This window comes from Xyrauchen texanus, chromosome 4 (genome assembly GCF_025860055.1).
Source record: "Xyrauchen texanus isolate HMW12.3.18 chromosome 4, RBS_HiC_50CHRs, whole genome shotgun sequence".
In the NCBI taxonomy this organism is placed as follows: domain Eukaryota; kingdom Metazoa; phylum Chordata; class Actinopteri; order Cypriniformes; family Catostomidae; genus Xyrauchen; species Xyrauchen texanus.
The window spans coordinates 6,405,519-6,425,129 of NC_068279.1; the positions used below are offsets into that span (position 1 = coordinate 6,405,519).

The following is a 19,611-nucleotide window of genomic DNA, read 5'->3' on the forward strand; positions in this document are numbered from 1 at the left end:
TGATCTATATTGTTAGTCTATAAAGGAGTACACTCTACACAGTAATGTGCCTCTCTTGCTTTGAAACAGAATATTGGTTTAATATTGGTTTACATGTGTAAAAAATCAAGCATACCGTAAGCCAAAATGAAACATCTTGTAACAGGGCTGGACTAGGTAGAGAAATCAGCCCGGGGGGGTGACTAGTGTGAAGGGTCTGCTCGTAAATGTTGGTAGAGTTGACTGTGTGAAGCGTTTTGAAGATGCGTCCTCAGTATTGAGAATTGCATGAAAATTATTGTAAAAAAACGAATGATATCAAGTTGTCCGCAGCACAGTCAAAATATACCTTAAAAATGTTATCAAATGCTTCAGTGGTGCCTTATTGACTTTCAATTGCCATTTTCTGAAAAGGCTTTGTACATTAACCACTGAAAAAAACAAGTTATTTCTGTAATACAAATACACTTTTACACGTGTATACTCATTAAGGCCACTGCAGAATTAATATCATGGATTGGTTAAATTCAGTGTGCAGAAGAGAAGGTAAAAATCTTGTTCCTTCTCAGAGCACAAGTAAAGAGAGATCAAATAACATTATGGCAGGTAGACTGGATTAGAAACAGACTCACAAACAGAGTGATTCACTGGAAGGTGTCTCACAAACAGAGAGGAACAACAGAGCAAACAAGCCCTATACAAGCCGTGTTCAGCTCCCTGTGTCTTTTCCCTCCATTATTTTCCCCTACCTCGCTGCCCGTTTCAGTTTACAGCAATGTAAATGTAAAGGGGACAACAGATTTTCTAGTGTTTGGATCTTTCTTTTGATGAAAACAAAGAATAACTTCATCTTTCTTAACTTCATTTCCCTTTTGTGATCTGATTAGCTTGCAGAGCATATACATATTTTAGAAACAAAACAGCTAGAGCACACTGTAAAACACATTTGAGGTCTTAGAAATTCTGATATTCTCCATTTAAATTTTTTTGGTACATGAAAAGGAAATAATTGGGTTACATTTTCAATATGCTTAAATGTATGTGGATCTCCACTAAGTATTGTGTAGTACATATTACATTTGATTATATAATTAAATACTGTTACACAGTGTTATTGGAAGATTATTTTATGTCTGATAAATTTTGACTTCAGGTAAACATACAAATTAAAGATAGAAAATTTGATACAGCTCTCATAGTCTAACATTAGACTATGTCCTGTCGTACCCTTCTGAGACCCGAGCGTGATTGTTATGTGTGTATATATATATATATATATATATGTATACATATATATATACATATATATATATATATATATAAAATGAGGAGCAAATAGCTTTCCTAAAAACTGATATCCTCATCTGGGGACGTTACAGATATTACAGCTGATTTACTGTAAAGCGTCTTTGGAACAGTGTGTATTGGGAAAAAAATATATACAAATACAAATGTATTGAATTGATTTGACTTTTATGTTTTTTCTATTACGGCTACAAAATCTCAATGTTCTCCCTTTGCTCTGTCAAACCAACAACTGATAGCCAATGCTGAAGCAATTTACCCACAAAATTAGCCCACTTAATTCTCATACAAGTAATGGCCAGCATCATCCAATCACTGCCAACCATGTTAAAATAAAATTATACATTCTAAATTCTAAATTCTGAATCCATGCACTGATTACGTTGGACCATCTCTACCAACCAAGTTGAGTGGTGCAAACATCATCTGCAGCCTGAAACTAAACTTTTGTCCTGATGATAGGAGTGAATGCACTTGGCAGCATAGAAAAGCTATAGGATGCTCCCTATTTAGTGAATGACTTAACCTCTATTGTGCTGTCTGTCTGCACTGTCTCAGAATAGTTCGAAATGCATCTTATTTTCATCCTAACTCCATATAAAGTCCCTGAAAGCAACATATAACTGTCAGTGTGATAATGCACAGTTATTATAGGATTTCTAAGGGAAAAGTTCACATCAGTGATCATTGTGTTTAACAGTGTGCAACTTTTGACTAATATAGGTTTCAATGTATAAGCTTAATGAGGTTTCTCACTATACCATATGACTGAGATCAGCGCCACGTTGTTTTGTCAAATGACAAGATGTGTCAAAAGTTTAACCCATTACTGACAGCCCAGCCTATCCTGAACTAAGATCGGTTGGTTTAAATTCAATTAAAATGATGCATAGCATATAGTGAAGACAAAACAGTCTACGCAGAAGGAGGCATGGTGCATGAGGAAACGGACACTTTCAGTTAAATACCCATTGCTAATGTCCACAAATGTTTTAATGGCTTTTCATAGCCAATTGTTATAGCCTATCTTGATGTGATATTTGTGGTATATTGAACTGTTTTTAGTTACAATTTCTATTACTCACACTTAGGGTTAGAAATTTTACTTAATTTACATTTATGCATTTGGCAGACGCTTTTATCCAAAACGAATTACAGTGCAATTATTACAGGGACAATCCTCCGAGCAACCAGGAGTTAAGTGAATTGCTCAAGGGCAAAATGGTGGTGGCTGTGGGGTTCGAACCAACAACCTTCTGGTTAACAGCCCTATCTAGGGATCAGAATATCATAGATACTTGGGGGTGTTTTAGTAAGAAATCACCTATAATCCTCCCAGATCATCTAGTAAAATATAAAATAGCATAATAAAAATGCATCATAATTATTCATTTACATTATAAATAGAGCAATTTTGTCCTTCAGTGCATTTAAAGCTGCTCAGGCATTTCAGTGTAAGAGCAGCTTGTTTCATTGAGTATGTGTAGGACAGGATGCTCAATACACACAAAAGGGGTTCACGCATAATACACTTCACAAAACACACTGTGGTTGGCACAAAAGATGCATAAATCAAAGATTGGATGGCTAGAAATTTTCTTCAATCAATTCCGACAAAAAAGAGGAACTGCTGTAAATATTGGTACAAAAACCTCTAAAAATGAGCAGCTAAAATACAATTTGACTCTTGATGGATGTACTGTTATGTCGTCTTCAACAGCGAAGAACTAAGGTGTTGTATTTGATACCAATCTGTCCTTTGAATATCTAATTTCCCATGTTTGTTGAACAGTATTCTTCCACCTCAGAAATATTGCTAAGTTACGACACATGCTCTCTATTGCTGATGATGATGATGCGTTCATGACCTCAAGACTAGATTATTGTAATGCATTAATAAGGTCCTGCAAGTTCAATAAATAAACTTAAATTGTTTAAATTTATTTATTGAAATAAAGAAATGTGATTATATTAGATCCATTTTATCATCGTTACATTGGCTACACGTAAAATTTCATATAAATTGTAAAATTCTGTTAAATACATACAAAGCTTTGATTGGTTTAGCTCCACAGTATTTAAGTGACCTTCTATCATGCTAAATTCCATCATGTTCTTTACAATCACTAAATTCTGGCCTGTTAATAGTTCCTAGAATATAAAAATCCACAAAAGGAGGTAGATCCTTTTCCTATTTGGCTCCTAAACTATGAAATTGTCTTCCTAACACTGTTCGGGATTCAGACACACTCTCTCAATTTAAGTCTAGATAAAATACTCATCTATTCAGCTGGGCCAGGGCAGTGTGGGCAGCCTCCCATGGGCCCAGGGGGAGAGGGGTCGACCAAAAGAAACCATAAACATTACAGTGGGCCTGAGAGGTAATGGAAAAACAACCAAGGCCCCCCAACGAGGGGGCCGGACAGTTTCTTTGAACTGGGGCCTGCAAGATCCAAGTTACGCCACTGAGCCAGGCATACACCGAAATGTATCAATCAACTCACAATTAGGCTGCTTTAGTTAGGTCTGCCGGAACCAGAAACATTTCTCATAATCTATAACTCTGCAATAAATTGAATGGCATCTATGCTAATATTATTCTATTTGTTTCCCTGTCTCAACCTTGTGATTCATATACCGAGGTTACCAGAGCCAGTCAGATCCAGCTCCGTTCTTACTTATTGTTGGACTCCACTGCTACATGTCGCTGAGTGATGATGACTAATTGCAGCCGGTTCAAGCCAGACATCATTACAGTCTACTACAATTGACTTCAGAGGATGAACTGATACCAATTCTAACAGTAAGACATAGAATACTTTATGTGCCACTGTAGGAACCTTGGACTGCACCGAACCTCAACGATATGACCTGCTGGTTGAACTGCGACGCACCTCACTGATCTCTGGCTGAATCACCTTAGTCTAATGATGGACTACACTCTTAAAATGGAATACATAGGTGTGGCAGGGCGGAGGGCGGGGCTGGGTCGTGATCCTACACACCCAGTCCTGTATTAGGCTAATCAAGCCTTCCGAGAGGGATAAAGGTCGACTGCAGAGGATCGTGTGGGAGAGAGAGATAGTTTACGGACATGTCCGTTATGTGTGTTTGTGTCCTTTTTTTAAGTTTCTCATTAAAATATTATTAATATCGTCAAGCTGGTTCTCGCCTCCTCCTTTCCATTGAATCCTTTACACTGGTGCCGGAAACCCGGGAAGGAGGAGGGATATGGCGTAGTAGAGTTCTCGCCACTACCGTCCACCCAAACGGAGCAGCCGTTTGGACGATGGCCGCCGACCGCAAGGGGAGAAGGGGCTCCTAACCGACCGCCTGGAGCAGTCAGGACCGCTGCCAGGGGCGGAGGAGTCCCCTACCAGCCGCTGAAACGTGGCAGGGTTTGAAACCGCCGACCGCAAGCGGGGAGGGGCTCGCTGCCGACCGCATGGAGAAGACAAATTGAGAACCGCTGCAGAAGACAAATTGAGGTTTTTAGAAGAATATCTCAGCTCTGTTCTTCCTCACAATGCAAGTGATTGGTGGCCAGAACTCAGAATGTCCAAAAAATGACATAAAGGAAGCATAAAAGTAACGCATATGATGCCAGTGGTTAAATCCATGCCTTCAGAAGTGACATGATAGGTGAGGGTGTGAAACGCATCCATATTTAAAAGTCCTTTTTTTTTTTTTTACTATAAACCCTGCCTTTGACCAGCTCCAATCAGTAGGTGGCTGAGTGTGAAAGTGAAAGTGTAGATTTACAGTAAATAAAATCACTTAAATTTGGATCTGTTTCTTATCATATCACTTCAGAAGATATGGATTTAACCACTGGACCTACAGAGCTAAAATATTCTTCTAAAAATATTTGTGTTCTGCAGAAGAGAGAAAGTCATACAAATCTGGGGTGCCATTAAGGTGAGAAAATGATGTGATCATTTTCATTTTTGGGTGAACTATCCCTTTAAGGAAATGTCAAAGAAAAATTCTGGTTACTCAGTCCATTTCAGTATGTAGTACATATGACTGATATATGTTAATAACCTGTAATATGCTTTCCTTGTCTAGTACACAAACTTTATTTCCTATTAAATTTATGGTTTGATTTAGGGTTTGAGTAAAGGGTTAACAAAACCAAAGTAACTTGTTTTTGCAGTTGTTGTAGTTTTTCGTAATATGAGACAATTCTCACATTTTCAGATGAAGTTTTTTCCAAAACAAATGTCATACTCCTCACCAGCATGCCTAAAGAACATACTTTAATTTCTGGCTGAGAAGTACATCATCAAATGCATTACATATTCTGACAGTGTGCGAATTTGGATGCAACCATAGTGAGTCAAATTTGTGACAATTACATGGTCTTCTTAGTATGCAAATTAACCTGTACTTGTGTTAATCAAAAGAAAAGTAGTCCTCATTAGTGAGAATCGTGTTTGTTACCATTATGGGCAATTTTAATGAGCAGAAACTTCCTATTCTATTATGATCGTAGATCATTGGAAAATTGGTTGAATTTCCCCCAGTACAGATTACATCTGTTAGATTATCCAGCTGGTTACACTGCTGTCAGCTGAATCTGATAGATCTGCATCCTTCAGTAGATCAAATCGCATGTCAATGGTACAACACATTCTTTCTGAGATACATCATTTAAATCCAACATCTAAAATGCTGAAACTTCAAAGCTGACAGCAATAAATTCAGTACTGTAACATAGATTAAAATTTTAGTTCGTATGCTGTGCGTCAGACGTTTTTAGTTTCAGTTTTATAGGGGCAATATTTCACACTTCTGCAGCATTTAATTTTTTCCCCTGAAGTCTGCTTATAATATGCAGCAATAAAAGCAAAAATTCCTGCTTTCCATGGTAGGAATAACTCACCCAAATTGCTCTTTTTCTTTCCATTTACATGTTGTTCCAAACCCGTATGAACCCGTCATTCTTTCATGGAACACAAAAGGAGTTATTTTGCAGCTTTCAAATCTCATTCGTTCTCATGTATATTCAAATTTGGTCAATGACTTTATAAATCTTCTTGCGTGTTTAGTTACTGATTGTCATTCACATTAAACTTGGTGTGATAATTCTTGGCGAACCATATTTAAATGTAAGCAAAAGGGATTAGAGAACTTCACTGGAGGAGAATAATTTCAGTGAATATCAATTGAAATTTCAGTCTGTTTATCACACAAAGCTATTTTATGACATCAGAAGAATTGGAATATAGTGGATGGGTCATTTGGACTACTTTATTGTGCTTTTTGTCATTATTGAGATAATAAAAGATATATGTTAAAAAAAAGTTTTGGGGGTGAGCAATTTCTTTACAATTGGCTGACGCAATTGGTTTTCATTAAAAAAAAAGGGGATTTGAAACCGCTTTTGTACCCTGAGACAAGGGCCGGAGTGCTAATCAGGAGGACCGGGAGAATTCCCGGTGGGCTGCTCAAACATTTGGCCAGCGTGTTCGCATGTTTCTGTCATGAGTCGCATAACAGTTGCCAACTGTCCATATAAATGGTATGTAAAGGATCAGAAATGTGTTTCTTATGTAGTTTCTTGCAGACACTTTCTACCATATTTTATCATCTCACACCCAAATAAATGAGAGAGGGCTGTGAGATGGGATGACTTGTACATTAAATTCCTGGGCTGAATATAACTGAACCTGCCTGAGACTGAACCTGACTTCATGTGTAAAATATCAGTACACCATCTGCTGTTCGTGTGCCTGTGATAAAGTGGGACTGGCATGCTCTCAGGGACAGCAAGTGGCACCTTAACTATCCCTGTGACAATGGGCTATAAGATGAGTGGAGAAATCCATCAGTAGTACCACATTTAATTTTTGATTTATTTGCTATCAACAATTCTGCCAACCACTTCAACCAACAAGCTTGATATCTGATTGCCAAGCAGTGTCATAAAATACCATGTGGTGATTGACATTGCAGGCTGCTAACAGCTGAGTAATTCCCTCAGCACTGAGAACCCTGGTCGGTAACTGGATTTTATTATCACATTGTTGTGCATCTGCTGGTTTTTAGTGAATTTGCCTGCAATGAAAGCCTTCAATGGGAGGCATGTGAACCATATGGGTGACTGGCTAAATAGAATGCATTAGTGACCACCCACTTTTTCAGTGGTCTTACTTTTGACATTTGTATTTTTTTATTTATTTTCCCATTTAAGAAATGTTTCAATAAATTCAAAGCCATGGACCAAACTAACCAATTCCAGGGTTAATAACAAGAATGCAAAATTAGATTTTAAACAAAAAATTATATGAATTTCGGTTAAAAAGACAAAGGTACACAACTGTGTACTTAATGTACTTCATTTAGAAAGGAACTATATAGCTTATATATTAAACTTATTGCAAAATATAAATCATTATAGAGTTTCGAAAGGCAGCTCGATTACATAATTTGCTATGCTTCACGAGAGTAAGTGCTGAGCACTTTTGGTGTGATTTACATTTCCATGACAACAGCGACTTGATTGATTAATTGTCTCTCTCATCAGGATTATGGGTAGTGTAGTGGTTCTGGGAATTTGAATATCAGACATGATTTTTCTTTTTTTTTTTAATCACTGACTTAGAGGTAGTTCACCTAAAAATGAAAATGCTCTCATCGTTTACTCAACCTCATGCCATCCCAGATCTGTATGACTTTCTATCTCTCCAGAATACAAACAAAGAGTTTTAGGAGAATATTTCAGCTCTGTAGACCCATACAATGCAAGGGAATGTGTGCCAAAAGTTTGAAGCTTCAAAATGTACATAAAGTCAGCATAAAAGTAATACAAAAGACTCTAGTGGTTAAATCGATATCTTCTGAAGCGATATGACAGGTGTGGGTGAGAAACAGATCAATATTTAAGTCCGTTTTTACCATAGAGTCTCCTCCCTTCCCAGTAGGGGGCAATATACACAAAGAATGCAAATTACCAAAAACAAAAGAAGAAAGGCTTAAATATTCACCTATCATATTTCTTCAGAAGATGTAACCACTGGAAACGTATGGATTACTTTTTTGTTGAATTTATGTGCATAATTTTTGGGTGAACAATCCCTTTAAGGCTTCTTCAGAAGCATTTATCATAGTTTAACAAAAAAGTCCTTCAAAAAAATGGTAGGTCTGTCTTGAAAGGTTTATGGGTCGTTGACAAATAAGGTTATCCGGAATGGCATTAATAAGAAGTTTTCTTTTGGTTCCTCCATTTGAACTTATCAAAATGTGCTTTCTAAAAATACTTGTCACATAACAAAAAAAATAGCATAAATATTAATGATATTTTAAAACAAAATCGTTTCACTGCTTATTTTTTCAGATACATTAATACAATTCCTGTTTTATTATTATTATTCTTTTTATAATTCTTTTTGTTTATAATTTATCAATTAATTATCCTTTTTTATACTGTCTCCAGATGGTTATCACTTTTTTACATTTAAGCCATAGAAATAATTTAAAAATAACTTTGAACTTAGAAATTGAAGGCATTGTCATTATAGCAGAGGTGCTGTAAATGTTGTGTGTTGTGTGTTAATTGCATATTTCATGCATTTTTGAATAACTTCGATCCGGACAAAATAAATGTAAGCGCAGCGTTGTTCTAGCGGGAAGACTAGCAGCTGTACATCATCGCACCATTAGCTGGGTGATTCCCAACCAATCACATGTAAGCCATTTCTTTATATGTCTGCTCACAATTTATCACATTGATGTTTCAGTGTGCTAACACGGCAACCTCCACCACCCCACCACCACCACCAGTTGAGTCCTGTCCTGCACGGGGTAGGCTCCTCGCTCCTGCCTCCTATCTCCTTATATTCATCAAATAAATGTCATCTTAAATTTCACTCAAGTCTGCGAGTCTTCCTGATTGAACTGTTATGCCACTGATCTTTATACATTATCGTTAAAAATGTTCTTATATATGGAGACAATAAATATGAGTTTTACATCTGAAACCGACTTTTTAGGCTCTACGGTGAAACAGTCCAATATAAAATGTCTTTTCAGTTCAGATGTGTAAAAGAAGTAATTATTTTTCTTTTAAATAAAAACGGATCTTGGGTTAAGGGGTGTATATCAGGGGCTTAATATTTCCAGTGTTAGAAAATGCAGTCAGGAGATAATGTCTTTAGATTATCCCACACCTCAAACAGTCTTCAACTGACTATGATAATTAATTCCTCGAGCTTTGTCTGGGCTGTAATCTACATTTGGCAATTTGATGGATTTAAAATTAAATATGAATTCATAACTAAAATAAAGATGCTTGGATCTAGCTCACAGATCATGACTCAGTTTCTGCCTCTAGCATGCACATCAACAACTTCAAAGTGAAAATAAAATAAAAAAAATCATCACAAATAAACAACTAAACACCTTTAGGATGAGGATAAACATGGCCTATTTTATCAGTGTAAGGTAATGAAAGACCAATATATCAGCCAAGCTGATTTCTGGCCTTTTTGAAATAATTGGCCAATTAAAGGGAATTTAAATATAATTCATTAATTATTTACTCCCCCTGATCTAGTTCTAAACCAGTATGTCTTTTTTTTTTGGTACACAAAGGAAAAAATTTGGAGTAAATGTTCTGCTCAATTATGTCATACAATGGCAGTGGTTGGTGACCACCACCTCTTCAAGCTTCAAAGCGGACGCAACAGTATAATTCAGAAATCTAACACATTGTTCAATGTGACTCAAGCCTTGTTCTGAAGACATATGATAACGTTTGGTTAGAATCAAACTGAAATCTAATTTACAATATAGTAAAAAGTTGGGGGCCTTCAAAGGAGGGGCATATAAATGCAGTTCCTCTTTGACTAAACTCTTCAGACATGTCTTGCAGTTTAGTTCTCTGCTTTGTTTGCAGCTGTGTTATGTTTTTTGTGGTGGTCCGATTACCAAACAAGCAAGTTTTTGCTTGAACACCCCATATTGTGAGTGGGGGCTGCATTACTACTCAGCAAAGTTTGGTCCAATTTTTCATTAAATAATAAATTCGATTTCAGTTTGTTTCTCAGCATAAATTGTCGTTTGTCTTCAGAACAAGGAAAGAGTCACAGTGAATAATTTATTAGACTTCTGCATTACATATTAGCATCTGTTTTGAAGCTTGAAGATGTGGTCACCATCCACTGCCATTGTATAACATTATTGAGCAGAAATGTAAGCGCAGTGTAGTTCTAGTGTGAAGACTAGCAGCTGTACATCATCACATCATTAGCTGGGTAATTCCCAGCCAATCACATGTTAGCCATTGCTTTATAAGTCTGCTCACAATCTATCACATTGCTGTTTCAGTGTGCTAAAACAGCAACCTCCACCACCCCACCTCCACCAGTTGAGTCCCGTCCTGCACAGGGATAGGCTCCTCGGCCCTGGCTCCTATCTCCGGCAGGATATGACGGTTCCGAGGACAACTACTTTGAACCTCTAGACGGGGCCTACGCCAAAGACAGACATTACTTTTCTGTTTTATATTCATCAAATAAATGTCATCTTAAATTTCACTCAAGTCTGCAAGTCTTTTCTCAGTGTACTGAAAAAGAAAGAAAGTCAAAGTGGTTTATAACCAGAGGAGGGTGAGTAAATAATAATAAAAATATATATATTTTTAGGTGAACTTTCCCTAATGTGAGTTCCAAAATCTAACAACGTTGTTGAATAATAAACATTGTCTGTTTTCAAATACTGTAAAGTACATTTTGAGTGACTTTTTTTTTATAATAAATATGTAATTAAATTAAAATATCTGTAATTGTAAAATAAGTGTTGTTTAAATGTAGAACTTTGTATACAATCCATATTGGTTGACCACAAACGTGAGACAGCTGTATCATCTCTGTCCAATAGCAAGACCAATTTAGTCCATTATATATTCCTGTCTTGTCTTTGTAAACTATATGCTGTGCAAATGTGTGCAAAAGCGGAACGGGTGTGGGTTTGATACCCTATGCAGTTCTTAGGTTTGTGTATATTTACCCTCCTGGTAAGGGGTCTGGAAATGCCAACAGTATACAGTATACAATCTGGGATGACCCCCTATGACACACATTTTCCTACTGAATGTACAAACACATTTGCAAATAGATTGATTTCCACATTAACTCATGCACACATGTATAGTTATGCTCCCTGTCATTTACTGCATGTACAGAGCTGGCAAACAACCATATGACCTTCCCTTTTCTCCATTATCTTCAATTTTCCACACATTATCATCATTTTAGTTCATGCCTGCTCAGGATAAGAGTACTCTAGGATTAGGTAATTTTTTAAAGAGAATATGAGGATATGTGGATATAAGTTTTATAATTTACTGTGTTTCCTAATAGAAAGCATCCCTTAATGAATGGAATTGCAATGGAGCGCTAGAATTCTCATTTAGATAATAACCACAATGTCACAAAGGATTAATCTTGACAGACAATTTGCACTGAGCCACCAATCAAATTATTCTTCAGCCCAGTCAATATACTGTACAAATAATTGTACTTAAATACTAATTTGACTGGCTATGTTTAATCAATACCGTCACATCTTTCCTGTTTGAGGACATCCACAATTACAGACCTATAGACTATATTTATTTATACATATACACGTAGAAATCAATATCTTTTTCGAATTTTGAGAATGTGTTCAAATACGGTCATGTCTGGTTGGACAGTGCATATACAAACTGAGATATATACAGTATATATATATATATATATATATATATATATATATATGATAATCTGTGTAATATTTTTTTCAGATAATTTACTCTGATAACCAGCTAAATGTCCAAGTCTTTTAGTACCTTTTAGTAAAAATAGCCTTTTAATAATTCTGGTAATATCAGAATAATCAGATATAATCTTTGTATATATTAATTATCAGAAAAGTCATTTAATAAATTATAGTATCAAACATTTAGACATTAAGCTAGTTACTCTTCAGAATAAACAGAGAAAAAAAATTATATATATATACACTCACCTAAAGGATTATTAGGAACGCCTGTTCAATTTCTCATTAATGCAATTATCTAATCAACCAATCACACGGCAGTTGCTTCAATGCATTTAGGGGTGTGGTCCTGGTCAAGACAATCTCCTGAGCTCCAAACTGAATGTCAGAATGGGAAAGAAAGGTGATTTAAGCAATTTTGAGCGTGGCATGGTTGTTGGTGCCAGACGGGCCGGTCTGAGTATTTCACAATCTGCTCAGTTACTGGGATTTTCACGCACAACCATTTCTAGGGTTTACAAAGAATGGTGTGAAAAGGAAAAACATCCAGTATGCGGCAGTCCTGTGGGCTGAAAATGCCTTGTTGATGCTAGAGGTCAGAGGAGAATGGGCCGACTGATTCAAGCTGATAGAAGAGCAACTTTGCCTGAAATAACCACTGGTTACAACCGAGGTATGCAGCAAAGCATTTGTGAAGCCACAACACGCACAACCTTGAGGCGGATGGGCTACAACAGCAGAAGACCCCACCGGTACCACTCATCTCCACTACAAATAGGAAAAAGAGGCTACAATTTGCAAGAGCTCACCAAAATTGGACAGTTGAAGACTGGAAAAATGTTGCCTGGTCTGATGAGTCTCGATTTCTGTTGAGACATTCAGATGGTAGAGTCAGAATTTGGTGTAAACAGAATGAGAACATGGATCCATCATGCCTTGGTACCACTGTGCAGGCTGGTGGTGGTGGTGTAATGGTGTGGGGGATGTTTCTTGGCACACTTTAGGCCCCTTAGTGCCAATTGGGCATCGTTTAAATGCCACGGCCTACCTGAGCATTGTTTCTGACCATGTCCATCCCTTTATGGCCACCATGTACCCATCCTCTGATGGCTACTTCCAGCAGGATAATGCACCATGTCACAAAGCTTGAATCATTTCAAATTGGTTTCTTGAACATGACAATGAGTTCACTGTACTAAAATGGCCCCCACAGTCACCAGATCTCAACCCAATAGAGCATCTTTGGGATGTGGTGGAACGGGAGCTTCGTGCCCTGGATGTGCATCCCACAAATCTCCATCAACTGCAAGATGCTATCCTATCAATATGGGCCAACATTTCTAAAGAATGCTTTCAGCACCTTGTTGAATCAATGCCACATAGAATTAAGGCAGTTCTGAAGGCGAAAGGGGGTCAAACACAGTATTAGTATGGTGTTCCTAATAATCCTTTAGGTGAGTGTATATATCAACAAAGAAACCATATTAGTAAGATCATGGAAATATACAATTGAATTCGGCATATATAGTGTTATATATTTCTTATTCATATTATAAAAATAAACGCAGTGTTTGTTTTATGTCTGCTTAAAAAAAGTTAATCAAAAGTTAAACACCGATTCATAAAATAAAAAAAAACAAAAAAAAACTTGACGTCATCATGGAGCAACCTAAAAGTCTTAATTGCCGCTTAGCATTCGCATTTCTTTCTCTTTGCTTATAATAGACCTGCTCATACATCAAGTTTATCCACTTATACCCTCGCGCAAATTAGGCGCAGATACAAGCTTTCCATTCGTTTTTTGTCGCTGTCCGTGGTGCTGAACCACAGCAACAGTATTTCGACAAGATAACATTTCATAACCAAAGGCAAAGAAGATCACTGATTTCTGTTCACTTACAGTCATCTTTTGCTCGAAATTGGGCCATTCATTTGAAGACAAAAGACACCAAACAGGTGCGCAAAACATGAATTAATTTAAAATACAGTAATGCAACCCAGTAGTCAGGGTTGGGGAGTAACGAAATACATGTAACAGGATTACGTATTTAAAATAAAAAATATAAGTAACTGTATTCCACTACAGTTACAACTTAATCATTGGTAATTAGAATACAGTTACATTCAAAAAGTATTTTGATTACTGAAGAGATTACTTTGCATTTTATTTGTTTCATTTAATATTTAGTCATTTCAGATTGAAAACATTTATACATATAAATGATGCGATCCAACGTGTGAAACACTTTCTGTTTGTGTTACATTCATACGAGCAGACAGAGAAGTAAGTTTGAAGTAAGTTTGGAGCAAGAAATAGCAATAAACCTTGTATAAATTGTCTGCTTTGCGCTAAGCTAAAATGCTATTTCTAGCCATTTTACATGCTACCAGGCACAATCATATTTTTATCAAGAAATAAAAAAAATTTTCTAGTAAGACCTTTGATATTAGGGCAAAAATGTTATTTTTTATAAAAAATGTTTTATTGTTTTTCGGTAAAAATATCTAAAAATCCATAAAACATGATATAGATGTATAGCTTGTTGTAGAAACAACACTGCATGAGTTATTTCGTTTTTTCAGAGAATGTATTTGTAACGTGTATTTTGTCTTAGTGTACTGGCAGAGTTTTTATAGTCAAACAAGTGAAAAAATCTACCAGTGCTGAAGAAGTAATCCAAAGTATTTAGAATACGTTACTGACCTTGAGTAATCTAACAGGATACGTTACAAATGACATTTTTCAGCAAGTATTCTATAATATGTAAATGTAACCCTTCCAACCGTGTCAGTAGTAGCCTAATGACCGGTTATTTTCATGCTCATATTGGCCTATATAACATAATCTCACAGAACTAATTCTTAAAACGCCATCTGAACCCTCACACTCACCTTCCACTTCATCTTCAGGCAGGTTGACCGGTGCATGGTATGACAGGATATCGGGAATCGTGCAGATCCCCCGGTACATCAAAGTGGAAGTCACCGGATGCATAGGCATTTTTGCGGTCTGTTTTGGACAGCACCTGTGTAGTGATCCACATATATGTTTTCACTGTCCACACGGCAACTTTTAACCCCACTTTTCAGAGTGGCTGCAGAAGCCCGGGTCCATTAGATCGGACTGAACCCTCAGAGAAAGACGAGTGGAGAAAAGTGATGTGATCCAAGCAGAGAGAGAGATTGGATTCCATTGAAAAGTCTGACAGTAGTGTTGCGCTCTCGCAGCATGCGCAATTGCGCAGTCCTTTCCAAGAAACCAGGTGTGGGAATGTGCAAGTATTCGCAGGTGGCGGGTGGTCCAGGTCGTTTTGGAGAATTCCGTTTACCTTCATATAGTAGTCTTTGCGCAAACGGACAGGACTCTGATTTGTTTTAACTGCGCAAAGCTACGCGTAAATTGATAGAGGAACGCATTACGGCGGTTCCATCGGTAGGAGAACTAGCAAAGCCACATAATCCGCCAGCTCACACGACACGAGTGAAACAAACACGCATTTTATCACCGCGACAAAGTATGTGCGTGTTTACGAGGCAGGGGAACAGACGGTGCGTGCATTGATTCGAGCTCCTGTTCGTTACGCAGACATCTCCAATCTGATTGTTTTCTCTTAAATCGCACAGTCGCGCTTCGACAGTGCACTTGTTGGATAGCGAGTGCCCAGCACTGTTCATCAGTCTGCAGCCTAACAAAATTCGTTCAGAATTGCGAAGATAACAAAAATTCAGATATTTTTCTCTGGAGGAAATACAAATGATTGAAAAGGAATAATTTTAATAGATGCCACCTCGATTAAACTTGCAGGTAATCAAAAGATGGCAATGAGCTGTGCGTGGGGAGGTGCGGTGTCCGGATTCCATCTTGATGGATCTATATACAAATTTTTCGTGTAAACAGCTCCTTTCTTCAAGGTATTTCCCACCGAGTTGCCTTTCGCGCCTCCGCAGTCGTTAGGGGCCGTTCAGACCGAACGCGGTTTTGCGCTAAAAGCTAAGACGCAGCGCAACGCATAGACCTATATGTCAGAATGCAGGTTTCGAGAGACGCGCTTTTAAAAGTTGAAGTTCTTTTTTCCCCCTGTCATTGCGTCAAAAAACGCGGCGCTCCTGGGCGAGACGCTGGAAAAACAGCTGGACGCGAAGCAATTAACGGACGTCCATCTAGCGCATGTTGACATAGAAAAACAGTGGGGAAAGAGCGCAGACGGAAACGCCCCTGAAAATGTTCAAACAAGTTAGACGCAGCGCCGGAATGGAACAGAACATTTTCTTCACAAAGCAAAAGTTTACTCCGAAATGAAAATTCTGTAATTGGGCTACTTCTTGATGTAGCCTAAATGATTAGGCTACACCTTAAAGTTAAACATGTAAAAGTTGAATTGATTTTTAACTTGACGCGCCGTCTTTAAAACGTGATTCCCATTGTTCAAAACGTGACGCAACAGCCAAAAATAAATAATAAAAAATATTTAAAAAAATATATATAAAAAATGCGGGACGCAAGAACGTGTGCCGTGTGAACGCCCCCTCACGCTGTCGAGCTCGTAAAACTCCTCTCTATTTGACACTGCGTTCATTCTTTTTCATTTCAGAGCTCGTCTACCTCCTCGGGCTACTATGATAGACACTGGTTCCAGGACCCTTAAACAAGATGAGATGTGATTAATGATCTTGCCATATAGAGACAGATCATTTCCCCTTTGGCATTTATTTAATGGAACCCCATCTTTTAAAAATAACATTCTGTTTGATAACAGAGTTACTGCTGCTCTTAAACGTAAATGCTTTTTTCAGATTTGTCCAAACAAGAGAGACTGAATGCATCTAAAACCCTAATGTGAGACATCACCAAACCAGGACAAATTCATGCATTCATTTGCATGTGTAAAATCATTGTGGTAAAAATACAAACACTTTGCATTGCAAACATGTTAAACAAAAGGTGATTGGCATATTGTGCATGAAAGTCATCCATTGCGTAGTAATCTGTCTCAGTGTGAATGGATTTGTTTTCTTCTGTTCTAAATGTCTGTATCGTATTTGTAACATATTTGTTATGCAGATTCCCTGACATGGAGATTTTGCGTGCATCCTTCGTGAAATGTCAAAACATGCACATTCTCACAGATACAGTCTCATTATGGGTTATCTGGGGCCGTGATGAATTCGGGAAGGGTAATGACACTATTGTCTCTTCCAGCTGTGAACCAGAGTTCTTGTGACAGGACCCAGGTGCATGCATCAAAACCTGATGGCCTATTATGACCAGGGCTCTCCAAAAACGCCCACACCCATAGTCCCAGAAAGCATTATTTTTCACCAACTGTTTTGTAACAGGTGTCATATTTTCTTGTTATGCACACACTTAGTGTCATGAAGTAAATAACTTAAAGTAGCAATGCTTCAAACTTAAAATGATATTCAGTCAAAAATTAAAATTCTGTCATAATTTAGGCTACTCACCCTCATGAGGTTCCAAGCCAGTATATCTTTCTTTGTTTCTTGGAACACAAAAGGAGATGTTAGACAAAATTTTATCCTCAGAGACTAGCATTCTGCCTAGCATCACTGTGTTCCATAGAGGAAAAAAAGTAATATGGGTTTGGAACAACATGAGGATGAGTAAATGATGACAGAATGTTATTTTTTTTGGTGAACCATCACTTTAATTGCATTTTTCAATAATGTACAGTTACATGATATGACAGCTGTTTGCAAAACAGTAAAGCTTTTCCAGTAACTAGTAAATGCTTTTTCAACAAGTGCATTAGATGTGTAATGTGACAAAATGTGACATTGCTGTTTTTGTTACATTGTATTGAGGTAGTAATCAAATGCTAAATGGCATGATACTTGATAACATTAGTTTTAGTGTGATAAAATCACTTACCTGATATGTGTAAAGTTATACCCAATTTACAACTTTCTTGCCATGACAACGAAACCCTGCAATACCAACATTGGATATAATTGTACACAGATAAACGTATAAGGTGTTAACATGTATAAGGGTTACATCTTATAGCTATACTTATGTTTATGAACCCCTGTTGACTTCCATTGTAAGTCCCTTACTGTAACTGTCAAAGTCAAAATGATATTGTGGCAAACAATATTATGGCACAATTGCTGTTGATTAATCTTAAAGGAATATTCAGAGTCCAATACAAGTTAAGTAAGCTCAGTCAACAGCATTTGTGTCATGATGTTGATTACCACAAAATATTTTCGACTCGTCCCTCCTTTTCTTTAAAAAAAAAAAAGCTACCGTTTCAAGTAGTTCCCCCAACACCTCAGGCACACACACACATCTCAGTGGGAGAGCATAAACTTTTCAGAGTGTCATCCAACACTGAGAGCGAAGCAGATGGAGGGTATTTCTCTCTGTCTTCTCCCTCCTGACAGTGAGTAGTTTCTCTTCGCTGCTCATGAGGCTTTCTTGGGTGCGTGACCCTCTGTGACAAGAGGGGTGTAAGGGGAGGAGGTGAGGAGATTCAAGAAAGAGAGAGACAAAAGAAACATCCTCCAATCGTATTCTCCTGCAGTCTTGATGTCAGAGGTTAAGGCAATACCCATGATGCATCACTCTTTCTTAGCGTGATCAGAGCTGATAAACATGGTAGAAATTATGCATTACCTTATCTTGACAATTTAAAGCTCTGTTTTGAAAATCTAATATCAACTTGCGCTTTTATGTGGCTTTCGTTTGTTCTACTGCCTCTCTTTTTCTCATAAATAACAAAGACTAAAATGCCAAACTGGTTTTATAGAGGAAATCCATAGATGGTAAATGTAACAAAAACATGTCAAGGTCACATTTCACCCCAACTAAAACCAACATGGACACAAAGATTTAATTTCTATAAAATTGGCGCCAGTTTTTACCGCTCAGGCAACCTCATTTGTCATTAACCAAATTGCAAAAATACTCACTTTCAAACAGATTTCCTGAACACGATCCCTATCGTCCATTGGTCCGACAATAAGATGGCCCCATCCAAAACTCACTAAATTGAGCCAGCATTTTTTACTCTAAATCTCCACTTTCACTTTTACATCTGAAAGTCACATGTGGTGCCTGTTTAGTTTCACTTTCATTTTCACAAATTGAAAGTTAAATTAGATATTTATAGAAAAAAAGGACATAAATATTGTTCTATTTCTCACCCACACCCATTATGTCACTTTTGAAGATACAGATTTAACCACTGGAGTCATATGGATTACTTTTATGTTTTCTTTATGTGATTTTTTTGGAGCTACAAAGTTAATTACTATTCACTTGATTTATATGGACCTACAGAACTTAGATATTTTTCAAAAAATATTTGATTGTGTTCTGTTGAAGAAAGAAAGTCATACACATCTGGGATGGCATGAGGGTGAGTAAATTATGAGAGAATTTTAATTATTTGGGTGAAAAATCCTTTAAGCTGAGATGGGAGAAAATATTTTAACTTAAAACAAATGGCAGACATTTCTGTTAAGCAAAATACACTTCTTATTTCTTTTTCATTTTAGGCTGAAATATGGCCTAGGGCATATTATGAGAGTTTTTATGAG

The 19,611-nt window shown here is 37.2% G+C and overlaps 1 protein-coding gene across 1 annotated transcript in view; it reads right to left on the bottom strand.

Annotated features, from left to right (window-relative positions):
- LOC127643064 (calcium-binding protein 7-like) overlaps positions 1 to 15,204 on the bottom strand; it is a 54,656-nt gene extending 39,452 nt beyond the window's left edge. Inside the window, exon 1 of the mRNA XM_052125614.1 lies at positions 14,941 to 15,204. Within this exon, the coding sequence (XP_051981574.1) occupies positions 14,941 to 15,049 (109 nt within the window). The 5' untranslated portion in view covers positions 15,050 to 15,204. The remainder of the gene's footprint in view (positions 1 to 14,940) is intronic.
- Positions 15,205 to 19,611: the final 4,407 nt, after the last annotated feature.